The 23,964-nt window shown below is 39.1% G+C and overlaps 2 protein-coding genes across 5 annotated transcripts in view; one reads left to right on the top strand and one right to left on the bottom strand.

Annotated features, from left to right (window-relative positions):
- Mob3b (MOB kinase activator 3B) overlaps nucleotides 1-23,964 on the bottom strand; it is a 198,089-nt gene that overhangs the window by 172,600 nt on the left and 1,525 nt on the right. The window lies entirely within an intron of this gene.
- Ifnk (interferon kappa) lies at nucleotides 19,117-19,739 on the top strand. The gene has a single exon (XM_087183558.1). It carries the CDS (start codon nucleotides 19,117-19,119, stop codon nucleotides 19,735-19,737), a length of 621 nt encoding a protein of 206 aa, XP_087039684.1. The 3' UTR covers nucleotides 19,738-19,739.

Raw genomic sequence — 23,964 nt, 5'->3', positions numbered from 1 at the left:
TGATTTTAAATTTCTTCTTTGTTCTTTTCTTAATTTTGATAGTTTTTCATTTCCTACACTAAATATATTACTTTTTAATTCAAATATAAAATGTTTTCCTAATTTTTTCTTTTCATCATAAAAATAATCTTCATACTTGTAAAACTAACCACTAGAGTTGTAGGACTGATTAATTAATTGATTGATTGATTGACTGACTATGGTGCTCAAACCCAGGGCTTCACCCATGCTTAGGGTACTGCCCAGTACTAAGCTACATCCCTAGCTAGATTAGTAGGAAATTCATGGAATTAAATAATGATGGGTGAGCATGAAGTTAACTTACTATGTAGATCTGATTTTAACTTCTTGTATTAAATTCCTCCCAGTAGATTCTCTGTCAACAAGCTCTAATTTCTATTAGCTGATCTTTTCTCTGAAACAGTCCAATAATTCCCAATAAATCAAAATAAAACTCCAACACAGATCAGGAAGTGAAATGTCCAAAGGGAGCTGGCCTTGATGCTATGCAGAGTGATAAAAGCCATGAATATGAATGGCTGGAGCCTTTCATAGCAGGATAATGGAAGGGGAAAATGCTATTCAGATGACAGCCGCCAGCTCCCTCTCCCTCCACTGTCACTCTTCTGCTGCTAACCCCCAACCCCTGGCCTTGATTGTGGGTCCAGGAGACCTTCGTTGTGCCTGTAGCCTTCACGGTGTTCTCACACTCCAAAAGCACAGAGGATAAAAGTCTGCTATGTTGAAAGCTTGTGCCTCATTGAGTAACAACAGTGCTAAATGTGCTTAAAAATGCGTTGCTACTTTTCATATCAATTGCAGCCTTTGCCAAGCTACTCCCCAATCTACTGGAAGGTACAAGGGTGAGCACTGTTTAATTATCTTTGGTAATCTTATGGGCTTAGACCTTTAATTAAAGGAGTTGTTAGAGTGTGTGATGCTTCTGTGTTAGGGAGGGATGGGCTGGTTCTGCCATGGTCTTGGTAATCTGCAAATGCACTTGTGGACAAATTTTAAAAGGTTAAAAGATCTCACTTCTTACTAAAACAAAGTTCAAGATAGCAATACAATAAATTTTTGTTCATGACCCTAATGACTTTATAATGCTTAAATTATTCATTCTTAATTTCAAAATTTTCTTATCCAGGCCAACCTAGAAAACCCAGGGTTGTAGAATTGGGGTCTCACACTCAAGTGTGTTTGGCTCTCAGGGAGACAGAGACAGACATGGCGCCGGCCCTGCGCGCCATTGGCAGGAGGCAGTTTTTTAGTGCTAGCTGCAGATGCTGTGAGAAGATAAAGACCCAACATCCATGGCTGGGTCCCCAGATTTTTCAAGAGTAACTGGAAATTGATATTTAACTTAAAATCTGTATATCTTTATACGCTCACAACTAAAAAGAAAAATCAATGCTTTCTATGAGCAAGCAAAACATATCTGAGGGTCAAAATAGGGCTGTGGATTACAGTTTCACAACCTTTAAGGCATAAAGAACAAGATAGGCACATAAGATTTTTTAAGTGCATTAAATTTACCTGTGTATACAAAAATCACCACTCAATAAACAGGCAAAAAATGAATCAGGAATTTAAATTCTAAACTGCATAAAAGTTTCTAAAATCATTTGGGTCTATTTTCCTCCTTTTATTAAAATAAGAATAATGTACTAGAGTTTTACAATTTAAATATTTATCCAAGGACTTAAAAAGACAAATGCACTTCTTTCTCAACTAATTTCTCTCTTTTATGTGTGAGAAGACAGATGTGCAGAAAAATCGTGTGTAACTTGAGAATGAGACTGGAAGCCCAGAGTCCCATCTCCTTATGAGTCAATAATCAATTAAAAGTCTTCTTTAAAGGATGACCAAGAAGGCAAGCCTATTAACCCTTTAGGTTCATGAAGCAAGTCATCCTGTAAACAAATTACTTTTATAATAGCCACAGTAATATGAATTCAGGTTCTCACTCAAAACTCATGAAAAGGAAATGTGTCAAGACATCATAGATCTTTAACAACTGGAATAGTAATCACATTTAATACTCTGTTCACTTTAGGATGAGTAATTCAGACATTCACATCAATGTTCAATGTAATGAATATTCCTAGTTTCCTGGGACACACATTTCAAGATTTACTAATTTGTTTTCCACGCGTTCCATTTCTCGGTAGGAGAGCAACTTTTGGTTTGTGAAGGAACTGAGTCATTCCATGTGACTATTCACCTTTTGAAAGACAAGTCAAAGCAGGAAATAAATGACTTTTTAAATTTTACCCCCTTGTGTCAGTACAGAAAAACAGTGTAAAGTATTCCAATAGTAAGTGATCTCACTTTGATTCATCATTTTTTTCCAGATATCTGTCAGGTAAAAAAAGGCCAAAGACCAAGACCAGACCAGGCCACAGCAAGGCTTTATTAGGGGAACAGATCTGCCAGGCTGTCTCTGAACAAAGGAGAGACAAAAGCAATATGGCCAGGCAGGGAGAGTCTTTTATAGAGACTAGGGTGGGGTTTACAGGGGCTGAGGCGGGGTTGAGTGAGGTAATGACTAGGGAATAGAGGAGCCGGTGATGTCACTAGGTAATAGGAGGTGAGCAAGTATTAGGTTACTCTCTAGGCGGGAACAGGTGCATGCTGGGAAGAAGGGTTTGTTCTTTGGTGGGAGCAACCATCTTGGCATGACGTCACACGGGGGGGGCAAGGCACGAGAGGAAGAGGGCAGCTACTATACATAATAGCTGCTGAGGTAGTGAGAGACCTATCAATATCATTTGCAACTTTCAAAACCTTCTTGTATATTAATATAAATTAGATAGAATTACAATTTTTTAAGTTGAAATGACATAATATAGAGGTATCAATACAGGTATTGGGTGTTAATTTCACTTTAAATTTTATTCACTTTCTCTAGTTTCTTTCCATTTAGGTCCCAAATTTCCTATACTAGGAAAAAATCGACATAGATACATGAAATATATTGTAAGAAATGCAAGAGAACCTGGAAGGAAGCTCCCCGCCTCCATCCCAGGCTCCTAGGGCAGAAAAGCTGAGCCGGTCCCAGAACCCAGAAGGAAGCTCCCAGCCTCCATCCCAGGCTCCTAGGGCAGAGAAGGTGAGCCAGTCCCAGCACCCAGAAGGAAGCTCCCCACCTCCATCCCAGGCTCCTAGGGCAGAGAAGGTGAGCCAGTCCCAGTACTCGGAAGGAAGCTTCCCTGCTGCCATCCCAGGCTCCTAGGGCAGAGAAACTCAGCCAGTCCCAGGACCCAGAAGGAAGCTCCCCCAGCGCCATCCCAAGCTCCTAGGGCAGAGAAGGTGAGCCGCGTGGGCACCAGAAGCACCCCCCGCCTTGGAAATGGGAAAACACATAAATAAGCCTCAAAAATAGACTTCCAGATCACCTACAGCAACCCCAAAAGGAAACGAGATGGAACAATCTGATACTCAACCAACTGGACTCTCTGAACTGGCAACAAAAGAGGATCTGGGAAAAATGAAATCAGAAATAATTACTCAGATAACAGCAAAGATTTTGCTCATGGTGCAAGATATGATTAATAAATCTAGAGAGGACACAGATAAAAAAAATAGAGGATCTGAGGAACATGAAGGAATACCAACATAGGAAACAAATGGAATCCATTAAACAGATACAAACAGATTTCCAAGAGATTAAAAACTCCATCGAAAGTCTGCGTAGCACAATGAACCAATGTGAGGATAGAATTTCACATACAGAAGATAAGACTGCAATTAGTGAGGAGGAAAAGAAAAATTGCTTTCAAATTGTAAGGGAACATGAGAAATCAATCTAGCAGCTGCTAGACGATGCAAAGAAGAATAACATAAGACTGATTAGAGTCAATGAAGAAACAGGACAGAGTGCAGATGACATAAAAAAACTCTTCACAGAAGTGATGGCAGAAAACTTCCCTAGGAGGGGAAAAGAACTTGACATACAGATAAGTGAGGCATATAGGACTCCAGCTAGCCTTAATCAAAAAAAATCTACACATAGGCATATAATAGTTAGGATTCCAGAAATCCAACAGAAGAACAAAATTCTACAAGCAGTCAGAGAAAAGAAACAAATCACATACAAAGGAAAGCCCATCAGAATCACAGCAGACTTCTCAATGCAAACCCTCAAGGCAAGAAGAGCTTGGAGTGATATGTTTCAAGCCCTAAGGGAAAACAGCCTCCAACCCAGATTGATGTACCTTGCAAAACTATCTTTCAAAATTGATGGAGAAATAAGATACTTTCATGATAAAGACCACCTTAGGAACTTCATGAATACCAAACCAGCACTCCAAAAAATTTTAGACAATACCCTAGGAAAAGACAATGAGGATCACAACCCCAGGAAACCCAGCAGAATGAATCCACTGGGCGTGACAAATTAAACCCAAAGGGGGAGAATCCAACAAAAAGAAAAAGTCATGACAAGGCTTTTAAAACTTTTGACTTCATCTCGCTAATGAGTGTACAATTCAATCTTATTATTGTACTGATTAGTATTTTTCTGATTCTAGAGTTCCACACCATTCCTTGTGCTACACTGGCTATTTATCATCTTCTTATGTCTACATTTTAATTGGGTTGTCTATTAATGAGCTCTAAGAATTCTTTATATATTCTGCTCATAGGTTATATGCATTGTAAATATGGTCTGTTTAAGGACTACTTTTCATTTTAATGATGTCATTTAAAGTTCTAAATTTTGATGGAATCTCATTTATCAATTTTTTTCTTTTATACATCATGTTTTTGGTATCCTAGGTAGTTCTTGCCTACCCTGAATTCATAAATATTTTCCCTTATAATTTCTTCTTAAAGTTTTATACTTTTAGGCTTTCTTATTTAGGTTCATAGATCCCTTCAAGTTATTTTCATGTATGGAAAAAAAGGGTTGAGGTTAAATTTTTATATACGGATACCAGGTGCTCTAGTGCTGTTTGCTGAAAACACTATCTCTTCCTCGGCTCTTGAATTGAGTTTATATTCTATAAAATGCTAATGTTAAATAATCTTTCAAAATTCAGTGGACCATATATGTGTGGTTCTAGTTCTAGATTCTCTGTTTTATTCCAATGATCTATATGTCTTTCCTTACACCAACACTGCCTTGATTACTGTAGCTTTAGAAGAAGTCTTAAAATTAGGTACTAAACCTCTTCCAACACTGTTTTTGTTTTTGTTTTTAACTTTTCTAAGTCCTTTGTACTCCTACATAACTTTTAAATTTCAATATCTAATTCTTCATTTATAGCAAGTATACACAGACCTGAATTTTTATATATACCTTGTGTTTTCTAATCCTGCTAAATTCAAGTAGAAGTTCTAGGGGCTCCTAGAGATTTCTTAGTATTTTCTCTGTAGATGATCATTTCATCTACATATAAAGATTTTGCTTCTACCTTGCCAATCCTATCCTAATTGTGTCATTTTATTCCCAGACTATTTTGGTTGGGCCTAGGTTTCAAAGTTTAATGGACAGATAAAGAGTAAGCAAATCTCCCCTTGTTCCCCACCTTAAGGAGAAAGCATTGTATTTTCTCCATTCATATAAGGCATTCTCACTGGAAGTATGGAGTACATGTCTTTAATCTGTTGAGAAGGTTCTGTTCTACTTCTAGTCTCCTGATAGCTTTTACCATGAACAGCTGTAGAATTTAGTCCGATACTTTTTCTCCAACTAGTGACAGGATCATATGGCTTTTTCCTTTCCTCTGTTAAAATGATGACTTTTGGGGGTGGATCTTCCAATGCTGAACCAACACTGCCATCCCTATAACAAAACCACTTTCTACATCCTGCTAGATCTGACTTCTAATGGTTTGTTTTGTTAAACAAATTTCTATCTATGTTCATACTTTTTCCTTCTGTTGTCTTTGTCCAGTTTTAGGATTGGCGCAATGTTGAGTTCCTAAAATGAGGGGAGAAGTGTTCCTTCTTTTTTCTGCTTTAATTGTTTGATATGGTTTATCACTTGAAATGTATATGAGCCTGCTGTTGTCATATAGGTAGGTTTTCAAGCTAGGAATGTACTTTCTTTAATAGGTGCTATTCGGGTTTTATATTTCCTCCAGAGTTAGTTTCATTAATTTGTCTTCCAAGGTACTTCTTAGAAGTTGTCAAATTTATTTCAAAACAGATTTTTGAAATATGCTTTCTATATCCTTTTAAATTCTGTAAAATCTGTGGTAATGTCTTGATATTTTAATTTTAAAAATGTATAATTGATATTGTGTAATAGGAAGTAAAGGTCTAAAGGAGCACGGGAAGTGGGAGAGGTAGGGAAAGGAAAGAAGGGAAAAAATAGGAGAAAAGGAAAAAAATGGAAACAAATCTTTGCAAATAGGGAAGGGTGGAGGAGGTGAAGGGAGGGCAGGGGAAGGGGAAAAAAAATAAGAACCAAGATACTCATGTAATGGTACAAGAGCCCAATGATGTATGTAAATGTATTTTATACATAAAATGTACCAATTAACTTAACGGAGGAAAAAATAAATAAAATAATCATTGTAGACTAGATTATACTCTAGGTAAGCCATCAGAGATGTCAAAAGTGTAAGAAAAATATTAAAAGTTCTTTTAAAATATAGAAACTTCATTTTATGTATTTAATTTTCCTGTGACCCAAGAAAAGCTGGCATTGCTTGACTTCAGTGACAAGACCACCTTGTTCCACACTATTAAATGCCTATGTTTCATAGGAGCATAGTTTGAATCAGAGTGCTAGTACAGACAGATGTTTCTGAGAATTAAGATATTTCTGACTTTTTAAAAAAATCAAATAGAAGAGAAATGACACTGTCAGCTACAGACTCTCATCTATATTTAATAAATAACAGATTAGGATCACTTTCTTAAGAAATTTATTTAAGTGATGATTATATTGTGTATTTATATGCTATTATAATTTGACTATAGATCACTCTCTATGATCGAAGTAGACCATGAAACACATTATTTTATTTTAATATTAGGATGTACAGGGATATGTGCTTATTCTGTATGCATGTAGGAACTAACTATCAGCAGACACTGAGAAATTTAACCCTGAAGCCAAGCCTGGAAAAATTCAAGCCCCAACCCCAACCTCAGACCAGTTAAGTAAACTATTAATATTATTATCTAAAGTATAAGAGACCTAACCTAGTTTAGTGCCATCTAGCTAAAGATTTAATGTCAAATGTGATCGCTTACTGGCTATCAAAAATTATGTTAATTTAGTAAAAACCTTATGATCAAATGGCACTTCTGGAAAACCATGTTTGACGATCACAGGTGTTAACCTGGACCCCATATATCCTAAGTTTATTACTAAAAGCATGTCTTAAATCATCAGTCTTACCTCCACTGCTCTCACCTTTGTTTAGTTCACCACAATTCTCACCTGCCTGCTGAAATATCTGCCCTCTTTGTTTCTATCCTTGCCCCTTCTCAAAACTGTCCTCCAACTAAGCCCCCAAAGTGATTTCTTTAAAGCACATGTCACATCACTCCACTGTCTTGTTTAAAATTTTTTCATGTGTTTTCATTGATCTTAGGATAAAAATTAGAACTCCATCATGGCCCACCTTGCCCTACCCAATCTCAACTATCCTTGTAACAGACTCTCCATTCCCTTCCCTCCAACCCAAGTTATCTCCTGGTGTTTAAATATCCCAAGCTCTTTTCCACCAGCACCTCTGAACTTGTTGTCCTCTTTTCACAAAATAGTCTCCTTCCATGGCTGACTTCTTCACATGGCTGACTCTTTTTCATCCTTCAGGTATCAGTAAACCTGTTACCTAACCAATTACTCTCTTGTCCTGTTTATTTCCTTCAGAGCACTTACAAAACCCTGTAGTTTTAATTTTATTGTATGAAATCCTTGACATTCTATGATAACTACCCCCATTTTTTCACCTTGTAGCAGGCATCATGTCCTTAGAGATGGACAGATGGGTGGATGAAAGGGACATGGAGTATACTCTTTCAGCATTGCTGACCTAGTAACAGGGACCATCGCAAGAAACTATATTACCATATTTGTTAATGAGTGTTACTGCCCTGTCCTGGCGGGATGTGTCTAGACCATCTCAAGTTCTACTCTCTTAACTGCATCTCTCCTAGGAATATAAAGCTGTGGTTCTGGGGCCATTCACATGGCCCTTTTCACACGGAATTTACTGTTACAGGAATAATACTCAAGTATATAAAAATCAATGATCCCAAGAGGCTGTGTCAATAATTAATTATAATATTTGAAAACATAGGCCAACCTGGCTTTGAGTTTTTTGGTACCGGGGATCGAACTCGGGTCCTTGCACTTGCACAACAGGCAGCGAAACCACTGAGCTAAATCCCTGGCCCTGGCTTTGAGTTTTAAGCCATCCAACTTATGAAGACACTCTTTCGGGGGGAAAGTCACCTCAATGTAGCATAAAACCACAGGCTGCCTCCTTCCGTTGGAGAGTAGCACACTGTAAATCAATGTTACAGCTACGTGGAAGCCCAGAATGCACTGCATGTTGTTTATGGCACTGGAACAGTCTGAAGAGATAGCTTGCTTTCCCAGTTCTAACTAAATGGAGGAGAACAGGGCCTACAAACTGTTTTCCCAAAAGTTCCCCTGCATACGAAAAAAAAAAGGAAACCCAGTACTGGATCTGGGCAAGGGCTCTGGAAATGTCAGGGCAGGCTTTCCACACTGACTGCCACTGAGAATGCCAACATGTGTGACCACACTTTTCCCTACTTCGGACGATGATGGAGAAATGTTACCCCAATCCAGCTGAACTGCTAAACTCCTCTTTGTAGCTCAACATGAGGAAAACCACTGAGTCCCTGCAGAGTGCCTGGCCTAGGAGCCACACAACGATGAGGAGACATCAGCCTACATGGAGGGAAGTACCAAGAATCAACCCCGAAATCCATGCACTGGTGGTTACTGGAGTAAAGAAGTCACCCGGGTCTTCGCCCAGGACACCCCTCCGTACTCTCCTTTTAAAATCCTGTAGGAGAAATTCTACCCAGAACTGAGTACCAAGAAAAGCTTAGTTTATACTGAAAATGTAGCCTTGTTGCTTTTTTAAAAAATCCTTTGGCCACTGTGAAAATTTTAACATTATATTTTCTCTTTACTTGTGGAAAGCTCAGGGACAAATTTCCAACTCTCTGAAATAATGACACAGGATATTACAAAATGAATTCTTAGGTTCTAATTGTACTTCATCTTGTTTTCTCTCTTTTTCCTTTGATTCTAAGTTCTTTAATTACTTTTTATTTCCTTTATGTATTTCTATAAGCGGGTTTGAAGCTTTATAGGAATGAAATAAAGTATTAATGCATAGATATACACAGTGGATTTTACAAGAAATGCTTTATCACTTCAGTTCTTGTAAAAAGATAATGTAGTCTTATACAGACTCGGGTTTTGAATCCTAGTTCTGTGGATTTCCATCCCCTTGACCTTTGGGTAATTTCCTTAATTTTTCTAAGCTTTCATTTCCTCCTCCTTAAATTAAGGACAATAATATCTACATTGTATAGTGGCTGTAAGAATTTTTTAAATACATGTAAAAGACTGGTCTTGAGTAATTGCTAAATAAAAAGTATCTTTTATTGTTATTAATAACTATGCAAATTATTACAAAAAGAATACTTAAAGACAATGTCCAGCTGATCATGTTGCCAGATTTAAGAAACTAACTTTAATGTTAGCTCCTTATATAACACATTTCTCTCTAACAAAGTCCTATGCTTAAGTCCAGACTAGTTCATTGTCTGCCTCTAAACCACTCTTTCCATTGTGTTGAAGATTTGATTCCCATTAGGGCTCCCTGAACCATATTCCCTGTCATGGACTGAACTGTGTCATTCCAAAAGAAATGTTTAAGTCCTAACTCCCAGTACCTATAATGTGACCTTATTTGGAAAAGGTCTTTCCAGACCTTTAATGATGTTCGAATGAGGTCATAGACCACACCAGATTCAGGTGGGCACTAAATTCAGTGAATAGTGTCCTTAAAAGCAGGCCACATGAAAAAACATGGTAAAGAACACACAGATACATGAATGTCATGCAGCTATAGGAACAGAGATGATGCTAAAAACTAAGGGTTGTCAGCCATTGCCAGAAGCTGGAAGGAGCAGAGAAGAATTTTGTTCTAGAGCTTTGGGAGGGGAATGCCCCTGGTCATACTTGGATTTTGGACTTCTAGACTCCAGAAATAGGAGAGAATAAATTTCGATTTGTTTTAATCTACACATTTTGTGGTGGTTTATTCCAACCCTAGATAATTAGTAACATCCTCCAACTCCTATAGCCCCAAGTGGCACAGGTGAAACAACGAAATCAACTTTCAATCCAGTTGGCATCTGCCAAAGGTTCAAAGACATGTCTGACAATAAGATATGCTTCATGAAAAGCATATGTTGGCATACCTCAAAGAATTTGAAATTAGACTACAATGAACTAATTCCACTTTCTGAACTTCAAGTATCTCACCTATAAGATGGTGTCAGGCATAGATCAACAATGGCAAAGAGAGCTTCATTGGGAATGGCTGCTATAAAGTGTGTGTTGAAGGAAATCTGCAGTCATCTGGGCAAAGAGGCAGAGCCAAATAAAGCAGCTGAAATACTCCCTCTCCACTCTCCTCACACTCCTGGGACCATCCTCTTCAGGTTTCTCTTCTATCCCTCTCTTTAAACATAGCAGATTCTTAAGGTTCTGGCATTGGCCCACTTCTTTTCATTCCTTCTATATTCTCCCTACAGATCCGCTGATTTTCCTGGCCTAATTTATCAACTACAACTTTTGTGGATTCTTTCAAAACTTCTATCTGTATTAGGCTCTTGTCCTAGTCTAGTCTAGACCCACATATCCAACTGCCTGACACACATTTCCACTTGGCTATCCAATGGACACTCAAAGGAATATGTCTATAACAGCGCTTACCAGGTGCTTCCCGAGGCCTGTTCCCTCTGTCATGTGCAATCTCTTGGTGAGTGACACAACCATACACCCAGATAGAAAACTGGGCTTCTCCCTACTTTTTCCTTGCCTTCTTTCTCACCCTACTTCCATTCTAAATCTCCCAACACTCACCAATCTTACCTCCCAAATAATTCCTTCTTTTCCATCCCTACCAGCACTGTCCTAATGCAAACTGATCAGCTCTTGCCTTTTAAGACTCAGCTCAAAATACCACTGCTGCCAGGAACCTCTTCAAGGGACTACATCTGTCTTGTCTGGTCTTCTATTCCTGGAATTCAACATTGTGTCCAAAACTGCAGACAACTGATAATAAGGAATATGGCAATGATAATAACAGCTATCATTTCCTGACCATTGATTATGTACCAAGCTCTCTTGCCAGCATTTAGATCTCCACAAATAAGTTTTGGGGTAGGTACTCTATGTTATCCCTATTTACACATGGGGTGCAGAAAGTTTGCTCTAAGTTACACAGTTTTAAAAAAACAGAATTAGTTTGCTCCCCAGTACCAAAAAAATTAATTAATTAATTAAAAATAAAAACATAGAATTGTTGAACTGATAGGGAATCCAATTAAAATTAAGATATACTCAAAAGTTAAAATATTGAAATGTATCCATTCATTCACTAAATATTTATTGAATATATGCTACCCACTCAACACAGAGTATGTGCAATGATACAACTATAAGCACAATTTGATGCATTTGGTGAATGATACTATTAAATACAGTACAGAACAAAAATAAGTAAATGAGCACATAAATAAATTAATTTCAGATATGGGAGAAAGCCTAACATCTCTCATGAAACCCATTCTAAGCCATTTCTCTAGAGCAATGACTTTAGATCTGATCTGACTTAGGAGTCTGGGAAAAATGGAATCCTTATTTGTATAATTCTATATAAATAAATTTGTAGAAATATTAGGGGTGCAGTCTTAACTCAAGGTCCCTCCTTCCTAGAGTTGAGAAGCCCTTGAGAAATATGAGAAAGAGCTTGAGTTATGGCTTCCCTGTGGGGCCCCCAAGCAGGAATGACCTAGAGCTTCCACAAGCCCTGTTCTTTTAGCAAAGAGGGCTGCTCCTCTGGGTGGAGGTGGCGGAAGGAAGTTCTCCACTTGAAGCATCAAGGTGACCTGGATCTCAGTCTAACTTTGTCCCCAGTAAGCAATGTGACCATAAGCAAGTTACTTTACCCCTCTGACCTCAATCATTTATGTCTAAATGCCCTCCAAACTCTTATTCTCAGATTTAGTATCTGGACTTCACAGGGTACCTTGGAACAGAGCTGTTGCCAAGAAGAGAGACCCCTTCCCACCCCTCCTAGGTCTAGATTATTCCCAGACAACATTCTCAATGCCAGAGATTGCTCAGATACTAAAGAAGTTCTACAATGTGCAGCATGCAAGTCTTCTGCCAGTTTAAGGAAAGCCTACTTAATAAATGTCTTCATAAATGTCAAGAACCATGATGACCTCTTGCGAGCTGACAGTAATTCAGAGAGGACACTTCTCCCCCATGCTCATCTTGGCACCACCAACTTCTTCAATATCTATCCAAGACGAGATACATTTCTGTCCACCACCCACTCCATCTGGGGCATTTTTTCCCAATTGCAGGCACTCTTGGATGTGGTCTGGGAAGAAATCCACATCTACTCAGTGGATAAGAGGAAGGATTATTCTGGTAGGTGACATCTCGCATCTGCCACCATCTGAAACTCCTACTACCAGCCCAGAATTGAAAACCCCATTAGGGTTCAAAAGGACCTAGAGAAGCCCATGGTAAAGCATGTGGTTAAATGAGGATATGGATGGAAGCTATACTGAAAATTCCAAACTAGAGAGTAGGTTTTACTAATGATGTATATTTATGTATTTAAATACTTATTCATCATAGTAAATATCTTTAATCAGGGATCATTTTCCAACAGTTCAAATTATTCCTATAGGGGAAGCTGCACTGTGCATGGTCTTCAGGTGGGCTATTAAAGAGAATGGGGTATTAGTTTGTCCAAAGCCTCCTTAATGGTAACATGATAAAATAACAGCCATTGGAAACATCTAGTCCAAAGAAGTTGTGATATGAGGGGTCTTAAAACCTCTCAGCAGTTTCTCCACACAGGTTAATATCCAGGAAGATTTTAGAACCACAAGAAATCACACAGCAGTTTCTAATTCAATGAACATTTCATGCCTTTATGTAAGAGCTGCCCTGGAAACAGAATCAAGTAAGTTACCTTTCCAGGCTGGAGGGGAAGATACATGAATCAACCAAACACAAAACTGTATGATATCATTAGAGTAGAACTACAAAAATGTCCATGACTGAACCGGCCTTAGGAAGCCTCAGGAGTAGGAGAGGCTATTAAAGGGACACTGGAGTTGCCATCTGTCATTCTTTGAACTCCTCCAACTGCCCCAACACCTGACTGCATTCCCCCTATATCTCTACACAAAAAGAACTAAACCAAGCACTAACCTCTCTGTCCTCAAGACATGACTTCATTATTTTCATTCAGTCATCCAATAAATAATAACTGAGCACCTATTATGTACCAGGTGCTACCCTAAGTATCTGGATCTATCATAGACCAAGTCTTGTAGGCCATGTTTGCTGGGCCTCATCTCTATAAAGGACTTTTAGTGTAGATTTTAAATATATATATATATATATATATATATATATATAGTCACAGAGATATACTTACAGGATTAATCTTCAAAGCATATTATAATTTTTATAATTGTGTTTCAATTTAAAATACATATATGAGGGCTGGGGATTTAGCTCAGTAGCACCAAGCCTGCCTTGCAAGTGAAAGGTCCTGAGTTATATCCCCGGTACCAAAAAGAAAAAATACATATATGATTCTCCCATTCCCACCCACAAGAGAGATACTGGACACCCAACCTCTGTAGGTCCTGCTGGGCATTTTGGAGGGAGCAACAAATAAACCAGCTGCTGCACCTGCCTTCATGGAACTTAGTAGGAAAAGACATAGACATAAACAAAGCCACATACTACACTGGTAACTGCAGCCACAGCCAGGAAGGAGAGGAGCACGACATGAGCCTGAGCTGCTAAACAGCTTGAATTTTCACCAGGGATGTATGCATGTATTGCTTGTATAGTCATCATGAACCTCTCCATCAGGTATGACATTAAGAGTACAACCAAGAAAGGGATGAGAGGACCATGTGAGAAGCTGGCCCCAAAGGGAAGGCAGTGACAATAGTTGACAGGATTTGCAGGATTGATCCAGGCTAAACAGCTATATATGATTTTGTGGTGACCACTGACTTCATGCCTTGTGGGAAGTACTGCCTCGTCTGAACACAAGCTCCCCATCCGTGGGCTCTCCCGTGCTCAGTCACCGCTGATCTCACAATGACTCATGCACAGGTACTGAGTAACAAGGATGATCAACATGTTAGTCTCACTCCTCACCTATATTTTCACGGGAAGCAATAAATCTTAACAGCAGATGCCAGGTTCCTGAGCTGAATCAAAGTTATCTCATCTAGACTGAAATGCCTCATTTCTCCATTTTGCCAAACAAACTGCATCTTGCCTTTACTCTTAGCCTTATATTCATATGGACTTCACAGTCCTATGTGGGCAGCTTATGCTAATGAGCTTTCCCTCTAAGGATAGCCAGACTACATACAAACTACCCCCAGGCAGGCGAGTGAAATAAGAGCAAATAGCAGAAACAAAGCTAGTATACCAATATATATCCTTTTTATGACAGACTGGGTAGACATGACAGACATACTTAGAGATAATGTTTCCTTACACTGTCATTCTTTTCAGTTTTCTGATTGTATTTTGAGATATGTTCAGTTAACAGGGCTTTTACAAAACACAGGCGCAACCAAGTGATTAATCATCTGATAATGCTTCTAACTGAACAAATTAGCAAGCATAGGTGAGGATATCTGCATGTCTATGTGCCCTTTCTGGAGTACACATTGTTGTTAGGATAGGTGCATAGGTAAAGCCCCCATAGAGAAATGAAATAGAATGCAGCTTTGCAGGAGATGGAAAGATATCTGAGGAAAGGCTTCCTGCAGAGGGAGTGTCATTTTTGTTTTTTTTTGGTACCGGGGATCGAACTTGGGTCCCTGCGCTTGCACAGCAGGTGGCGAAACCACTGAGTTAAATCCCTGGCCCCAGGGAGTGTCATTTTTGAACTTTGCTCAGAGAGATCACCAGAAGCGCTGAATTTGAAAGTTGGATAAATGATGAATGATTTTTTTTTTTGTAGTGCAGGTATGTCTCAAATATTCCATGAGTTCTCTGTGTGTTTATTTGCTAAATCAGGCAATTCTAATGGCAAAGAGAGGAACAGATATGCAGGCAGACACCTTTCCTTCTTTGTCAAGAAAACTGTCAATATCAGCACCAATTAACATTTACACACAAGAGAAGTGAGGTCAAGAATGAGGTCAATGCTACAGGAAAACCCTAACGTTATTCCTCTTAAAACACTCTGAACATGCCTGCTTCTTCAACTGTGAGCTCCTTGAGATCATGCATTACACCTTACTGCTCCTTCTACAGGACCTGGGCCATGATTTACATGTGGTAATGGCTTTAAATTAATTGTTGAATAGTATATATATAATATGGAATGACAATGGGAGGAAATTTAGGGGAAAAGGGCTAAAATGACAAATTCATGCATAACAGAAACCATAAGGAAGTTCAAGATGGTTGACAGCAAATTTATTGCCACTTCCACTACCTACAAGCAAACTTCTTATCATAGTCAGGCAACTGAACAACCTGTTCAGTTGGTTAGTACTGCTGCACTGTTTCAAATAAGGGCATGTACACTTGCCAGTACACGAGCCAGCTGAGGTACAAGGTGAGTACTTGGGAAGTCAACATTTGCGCAATTATCCATTTCAAAAACCTGTAGTGAAGGAAGACAAGGCACTCCAAATGCCCAAAAGAACAAGTGGTTCTAACTGGGATATTTCAAGAAATTTTAGGTAGAAGTTACACAAGCTGTGTAAGAAGTTATGGATCTTAGAGGTGCTTTGCATTTCATAGGATCTGTGTGGAGGTTGACAGTGTGTGTTTGTGTGTGTGTGATCATAAATGTAGGCTATATACATAAACTTTTTTTTTTAATGGAAAGCTGCAAGAACAGTACATTGAACTCCCACACAATTATGTTGTTCATATCAACTGAACTGGAACTGAACCTTAGGGGAAATTGATATTTCCTTTGAAGTATTCCAGAATGGACATGTTTAAAAAAGAAAAGAGTATTGATTCCCTTTTTATTTATTTATTTTTGAGACAGGGTCTTGCTATATAGTTCAGGTTGGCCTTAAACTCACTATGTAGCAGGCCGGGGATTTAGCTCAGTGGTTCCAGTGCCTGCCTTGCAACCGCAAAGTTGAGTTTGATCCCCGCTACCAAAAAAAACCCAACTCACTACGTAGTCCAGGTTGGCTTCCAACTCGCAGCAATATTACTGCCTCAGCCTCCCAAGTTCTGGGATTACAGGCATGTACCACCATGCCCAGCTCTGTTTTTTGATCTATAATAATTTTTCTTTTATTTGTTTGTTTGTTTATTTTTTTATTTTTTGGTACCGGGGATCAAACTCGGGTCCTTGCGCTTGTGTAGCAGGCAGCAAAGCCACTGAGTTAAATCCCCGGCCCCATAATTTTTCTTTTATAACATATCTTCTTTTAAAAGACAGCCTTATTTTATTAAATAAAAAATACTTGCTGACCACAGAAAACTTTAAAAATCTAGGTAAACAGAAATATAAGACTGTAAATCACTTATTCTTCTTCTAGTCAGATAGTGACTTTAAAAATTTTTAGCACATATTACTTCAAGGTTTTTTCTGTACATATATCTACATATCCATATTTAACAAAAATAGCATCAGATTCTATATACTATCAAAGAAACTTGTTGTTAAGCTTTAAGTGTATCCACCAGGTGGCCAAATATATTCCCACACATAATTTTTAATGCATGTGCAGATGGCTTACTTAACTGAGTACTGTACTTATAACTAAACATTTAAATTGTTTTCCACTTTTTGCTGTGACGAACTTCTTGACATCCAAGCCTAGTTAAGGACAGGATCACTAGCTCTAGGGGACACATTCCTAGAGGGAAAATTGCTAAGTCATACATATATATATATATATATATATATATATATATACACATTTTTAAAGCTTTTGATCTATATTACAATTTTTCCATCTATGAAAGTTGAGTCAACTTACAATCTGATATAAAAGGGCCTGTTTTCTCAATTCTTTCTCAAAATCAGTCACCTCAGGTAATCTGTCTGGGAATTCAGAATTTATATAGATTGAACATATAGAGAAATAAATGCAGTACATTTTCTTTTCAAAAGAAACCAGCTCAAAAAGCCAATTGGGCTGGGGATTTAGCTCAGTAGTGCCATCGCCTGCCTCACAAGTGTCCCAAGTTTGATCCCTGGTACCAAAAAAAAAAGTCAAGAATTTAAGAAATCCACAATTAGCTTTTGATGCAGTCAAATGATTTAGACAAAAAATTTTAAGCCCAATTTTGAATCTGTCATTGTGGAACTGTGGCTGCTTACCAGTTTTTCAGTGACTTCATTAAAAATTAATGTATTTATCTTTTTTTAAAATATTAAAATAAGTTAGCCTCCTTTAATGATATCCTATTTTACATTCCTCAAGAAAGTAGTCCATTTTTCTTGACTATAACTAGGTAGAAACTAGAAGAAAGTTATTTGGCCAAAGTAAAAGCCATAAATGTGGATAGCACCATTACCACAGTCACACTGACCTAGGTATGAATTAGCATGGGTAAAATGTGTGGGCTCTTGTTCATAAGTTTCCCTTGCTGACAAACACCAGAACAAACAAGACTTCATGGAGTCTTACACCACCAAGTAAGAAAGAAAGGTAACTAACAAAAGTTTTTAAAATGCAGTCTAAACTATATCTCAAAGAAGAGAAAATGTATGATACTATAATAAAGAAGTTAATGAAGCAGAAAAACATTTTCAAATATACAACCCATTGGAGAACTCCTAAAAAAGACATCAAAAACACATGAAATGTAAACCAGAAATGTATTTAACTAAAGGAAAGGAGAGTTGTGGAATATCCAATGCTAACAGAAAATCAAGAGCCAGCTTAGCACTCTGTCTGATAAGGGTCATGCTGAACTGAACAACTCTGTTCTTCATCTTTTTCTTTTTCTTTTTTTTTTTTTGAGACAAGGTCTTGCTATGCAGTCCAGGCTGGCCTTGAACTCATGGTTATCCTCTTGGCTCAGCCTCCTGAGTGCTGAGATTACAGGTGTGCACCACCATGCCCAGCCTGTTCTTTATCCTTTTTGAGACCTTAAAAAAAAAAAAAAATCAAATAAAAAAGAAAATATCCAAATACAAAAGCTTAATTTATCAAGATTGGAAAAACCTAAACTCTGTTAATCTCTAGTGACCTAGTTATCAATAATTGCCATGTCTGTAATTAACTCAGTGAGACAGGAAGTTTGCCTATAGGGTTAAGTACAAAAATATATTTTCCTTGGCACCTGCCTCACAAGTGCAAGGTCCCGAGTTCAATGCCTGGTACCAAAAAACCAAACAAACAAAATACACACACACACACACACACACACACACATATATATATATACACACACACACATACACACACACACACACATATGTATCTTTTCCTGAAGGACTGTTCTTTTACGTAATAGAGTTGGGCGATTTTTCCCAAGCTATATTCCCAGCCTTTGGTATTATTATGCTATATGATTCTTTAGTGCTGGAATGGGTCATCAAGGTACCTAAGGTAATGCAATAGTAATGCTTTGTGCATTTAAAAACAAAACAAAATGAGATAACATATCCGAAGTCAGGGCAATCACTGAGAGTTTAAAAAGCCTCAGAGACAAAGAAAAGGAGCTGTAAGCATGAGAACTGTAAAAAAACTGAATGAGAAAACTCCTCCCACTGAAGAATTTCAGGTATATAAAGTCACATGAAAGAGGATGTAAAGCATAACTGTCAACCTTGGGTGGTGCAAAATTTTTTTGCACACACAAAAAATATGAGAACCCAGGCTGATATGATTCCAAAATACTTAAGGCTTGTGTACTTTGTGGGTCTGTTCATTAGACACATCCAATCTCAGGACTGTACCTTACAGAATGTTCGCTTGAGTACAGTCACCAAGGAGAATGTGAGACTTCTGAGCAGTGTGAGCAATCCACTTCCTCTGAGATGTCTAAGAGAGATCAAAGCTTTTGGATTGCCCCAAAATATCCTCTCATACTCTCAGCATGTGGAAAGGGACATCAAGGAAGTCTTCTATGATATTATCATACAGGCCTTCAACATCTTCAGCCGACACACCTCCGACTCCACTTGGAAAGAGGAATACCTGACACAAATCAAAAGTGAACTTGCTGAGCAAAGGGAATACCTGGAACAATGCTTGAAGGAAGAGAAGAAAGAAAACAAAGGTATGCAAGAAATGAAAACACATGAATTGGAACACTCAGGAGTTCAGGTCGTCCAGCAGAGCAAACTAGCATTGAGAGGATATTTCCAAAGAATAGAAAATTACCTAAAGGATAAGAAATACAGTTACTGTGCCTGGAAGATTGTGCAAGTGGAAATCAAAAGATGTTTCTTCTACTTTCTGAAATTCATAAAGCTACCCAGAGGAAATAAGGTATACTTTTAGAATTAAAATTCCATTTCCCTCCCCAAATCTCCTCCCTTTCCTCCTTCATCTTCTTCTGTAAGGATGATTGTGTTATCCTGGAATCAGTCCTACCCTCAGTTGCAAGGCTAATAGGTGGCTTAGGTAATGTTCCCTGTCTCTAAAGCTTGACCTGGAAACTTCAGCCACATTCACCATTGCCTGGGTGACCCCATGACTTCTGTTAGAAAGTCTTAAAGACAGGTTAAAAGGAATAAGATTTCCTCTCCACCATCTACTCTCTCTTTCTCCTTCTTTTGGCCATTTTATATTGGCTTTGCTCTACCTTTGAAGGTCACCAAGACAATGGCTAGACAATGGTGAATGAGAATGTTGCAAAATGTAACATTTCAAGACTTACTCCTTTGGCTTCCAAGGTTCTTTATTCTATAAAAGTTCACCACATTCAAAGAGCTTATTATATAAGCTTCACAGAGTCAGAATCCTTCCTTTTTCTACCTCCTGCCCAGAGAAAAAGATTGCCATTCTGACCCATTTGTCTGTCAGCTTGTTTTGTTTGAAATAATGCAGTTCCAAGAATAATACGTCATTACTTCAAGAATGAAGATCCAGCTAGGCACGGAGGCACAGCCCTCTGTAATCATAGCTACTCAGGAGACTGAGGCAGGAGGATCAAAAGTTCAATTTAGGGAGACCCTGCTGGGCTGCGGATGTAACTCAGTGCTTCCTAGATTCAATGCCCAGTACTGCCCCCCTCAAAAGTGAAGATCTGTAGTGAAATCTGCAAGGATGGTTAAATTAGATGATCATTAAGCTCCCATTTAACTCTTTTTTTTTTCAGTACCGGGAATCGAACTTGGGTCCTTTCGCTTCGCAAGGCAGGTGGCGGAACCACTGAGCTAAATACCCGGCCCAAGCTCCCATTTAACTCTTAGGAACCTCTGATTCTAATACAGAGCGTTTACCATGCCTGGTATATATTGTTTGATTTCCTGCATTTAAAGGCATGGAAAATGTTAGAGAAAATATCAGTCTCTTTCCTCTCTCTCTCTTATTTTTTTGGTACCGGGGATCGAACTTGGGTCCTTGTGCTTGCACAGCAGGCGGTGAAACCACTGAGCTAAATCCCCGGCTCTCTTTCTCTTAAAATGAATACCTGTAGTCACATTATAGAAGAATTTTAATTGGATTTTTCAGTCAGAAAACTACTTTGGGTCAGTTGAGTAAACTAACCATTCTAATAATACGTGATAATATAATATCTTTTATCTTACTTAACATTTATAGTTTTACTTTTTTGTGATACTGGGGACTTGAATCCAGGGCATTCACGGTGAGCTACATCTCCAGCCCATCCCCCTCCTTTTTTTTTTTTTTTTTAAATTTTGAGACAGGGTCTTCCTAAATTGTTCAGTTCCCCAGGCTGGGAATGAACTTGCCATCCTCCTGCCTCAGCCTCCCAGAGTACAGGATTACAGATGTGCACCACCACAGCCTACCTTACTAAACTTTTCTTGTATGGCCCTTGATCTGTCTTAATTCACCACTTAGCTAAATGAATTTTTCTTTATTCCATTTCAGGATCATCTACTTTCAAGCAAGAATTAACATAGTGACCAGGACTAAACAAATGCATAAAAGAGGATGAACTGTACCTCGTTCAGCCCTTGGGGGACCTCTCCTGCTAATACTACTGCTACACTGTCGAGATTCAAGACTGATCCAATTTGAGCAGGGCTCAAAACAATTTACAAAAGAGAGTCTTATGATAAAACAGAGCATCTGGTGCATCCAGTATTTAGAGTTGTTCCATAAGTTAAGGAGTTGGGACACGCAAGCTACTATACAGAAAATATACACTTGGTTTCTTTCACGACTTTTGCCAATGATGGCTTTGCCTGGTCTCTCCAATAACTCTACTGGGATGACAGTAGAGACAGTAGTCCCTTCAGTAATTTATGGCTGCAGTCTTGCCAAGTGTTTGCCATGCATGAAGAAAGAACAGGCCAAGAGGGGTTAGGGATGTAACTTAGCATGAAAGAGAGGGAGAAAGAGATGCAGAATTTTCCAGTCAACGCAAATTGTCTGACTGTTCCAGTAGGGGCTGATGTCAGGACAGTATGCTTTAAAAAGGGCAAATCTAATCAGGAGAAAAAGAACCACACAACTGAGAAATAAACAGACACAAATTGACACCATAAAGAAGAAATGCTAACAATATGAAAGATATTTAATCTCATTTTTTGATTAGAATTGCAAAATGAGGGCAGAAATGGAAAACAATAACTATAATATACAGTATGGTAGGGTAGAGGAAACAGAGCATCTTGTGTATTGTTGGGGAAAAGACAAATTAGTACATATTTACTGCAGGGCAATATGGCAATCTTAAAAATCCTAATAAGTGTACCAACTCCTATCATAGCTTCAGAAATTTATTCTGAAAATTTTGGATAAGATCATTCACTTCAGCCTTGTTTGTAATACTGCCTTTCTTTCTCTTTTTGGTTTTCATCTCTTTATTTTCAATTTTCTCTGCAATAATTTTCAGAGGAATTTTTTTAAATTCTAAAGTTAAAGAAACTATACAAATTTATCTGTTTCCTTACTGGGGTTGGTGGGGCCAAGCACTGTCCTGTCACTTTGCTCATAATGCTATTTTAGGTTCATAAGCAGAACCCAAAGCAGGTCTGCTTGAGCAGGTCTTTTTGGTTGCTTTGCTGCTGTTGCTAAATTTCAAAGGAATCCTACCTTGAATCATTTTTATAATGAAATGTTTGTTAAAGCACCTTCTGGTACTTCAAAGATTTTGCTTTTTTTTGTTTTTGTTTGGATTGTCCTACTGCAAAAAATATCCAGAAATCACTGGAGAAAGTTCTCTGTGTGTTCAAATTCCTGACTTAGCAGTCTTGTCCTTTTGCTAAGTGGAAGCTCAAAAATTCTGTTAAGTCAGTAAAAAGGAAACCAGTCCTGGACAGAACCTAACACACTTTTTACTTAAAAAAGTTTGAGAGTGTAGCTCAGTGGTAAAGCACTTGCCCAGCATGCACGCGGCCTTGGGTTCCATTCTTGGAACAACAGCAAAAAGTTTGAATTGTACATGTTTACAAGTGTGGCCACATAAACCTCCTGCCCTGAGCTCCAGAGAGATCCAAGGTGGGAGGACAAAAGGAGAGTAACTGACTCTCATTGGAAGAAGGACTGATTGGTCACCTACAGAAAAACAGCCACATCAAGTTAAGTGCAAGGGTATGAAGACATACAGGTTCCAAAGGGGCACAGGCCAGGCCTCCCCTGACTCTCTGGAACCCATATGGGGGTGTCTTCTCCTGGTGGATGCTTTGCTTTTGCTCTGACTCCTTAATCATCCACACTCACTAAGAATCAACACCGTCTGTTAGTACCTAAGCCGTATAGGGAACAGGGCCACCTGTAACTTTGAGGTGGACCCACAAAGGAACTCAGGGCCATCCCAGACCACCTGTTCCCCGGCCACCTGTTCCCACCTGGAAACTAACACTGTTTTGTACCCAACGCACCGCGTGTTCCTGGTCTGTTTTTTCTACAATACTGAGAGGGGGCTTAGAATCTAAGTGTGGAGCCCTGCCATTAGTCAGAACTCGACAGACTGTGTATTCCAGAGTGTGCCACTGCACCTCTGTGTCCAGGCAGTCTTGAGGCTTTCTAGTTATCTGCATCTCCGTTCTTTCTATGGAGTATTGCCTGCTCTCTTGCTCTTGGGAACTTGCAAACCCCAGACCTTGGCTTTCTTCTCCCAGAGGTGCCCTGACCTTCTCCCACCGTAGGCTGCGGCCCAGCCACAATGCCTTTAGCTGGCGACTGAAAATTCTCTAGAACCAAACACCAGACACCCTGGGTGGAGGCGGAACCATGCTTTCAACACCCTCCCGGGATTTGCGCCTCACGAGAAATGTGCCCTGGGTCACAGGCAGCCGAGGAGGCGGGGAAGGAACAACTCTCTCCCCCCAACCCCCACTCCCGCCCTCTAACCACAAGCCCCAGGCGCGGCGCGGTCCCACTGATGTACTTCCCCAGCCCGAATCACCGACCCGCACCCGCCCAGCGGCTGGCGGGGAAGGCGGAGGCTGGGGACAAGCGGGGCTTCCTTCTCTCCCCTAGCCGCACCAGACGTTGGAAAAGCAAACAACAGGGGAAACGAGGAGAAACAAAAGGCCTCTCGCCCCGATTTCAGTCGGTTCGGTCGCGCGGTCCCTGAGGGAAAGGATT

This window comes from Heterocephalus glaber, unplaced genomic scaffold (assembly GCF_053883595.1).
Source record: "Heterocephalus glaber isolate CG9 unplaced genomic scaffold, H.glaber_assembly_v1.0 deba00001481, whole genome shotgun sequence".
Taxonomy (NCBI): domain Eukaryota; kingdom Metazoa; phylum Chordata; class Mammalia; order Rodentia; family Bathyergidae; genus Heterocephalus; species Heterocephalus glaber.
This window is presented reverse-complemented; position numbering and strand designations above follow the sequence as displayed.

Coding starts and splice junctions, on each gene's coding strand:
- Ifnk (XM_087183558.1), top strand. CDS start 19,117: ATGATTCCAAAATACTTAAGGCTTGTGTACTTTGTGGGTCTGTTCATT.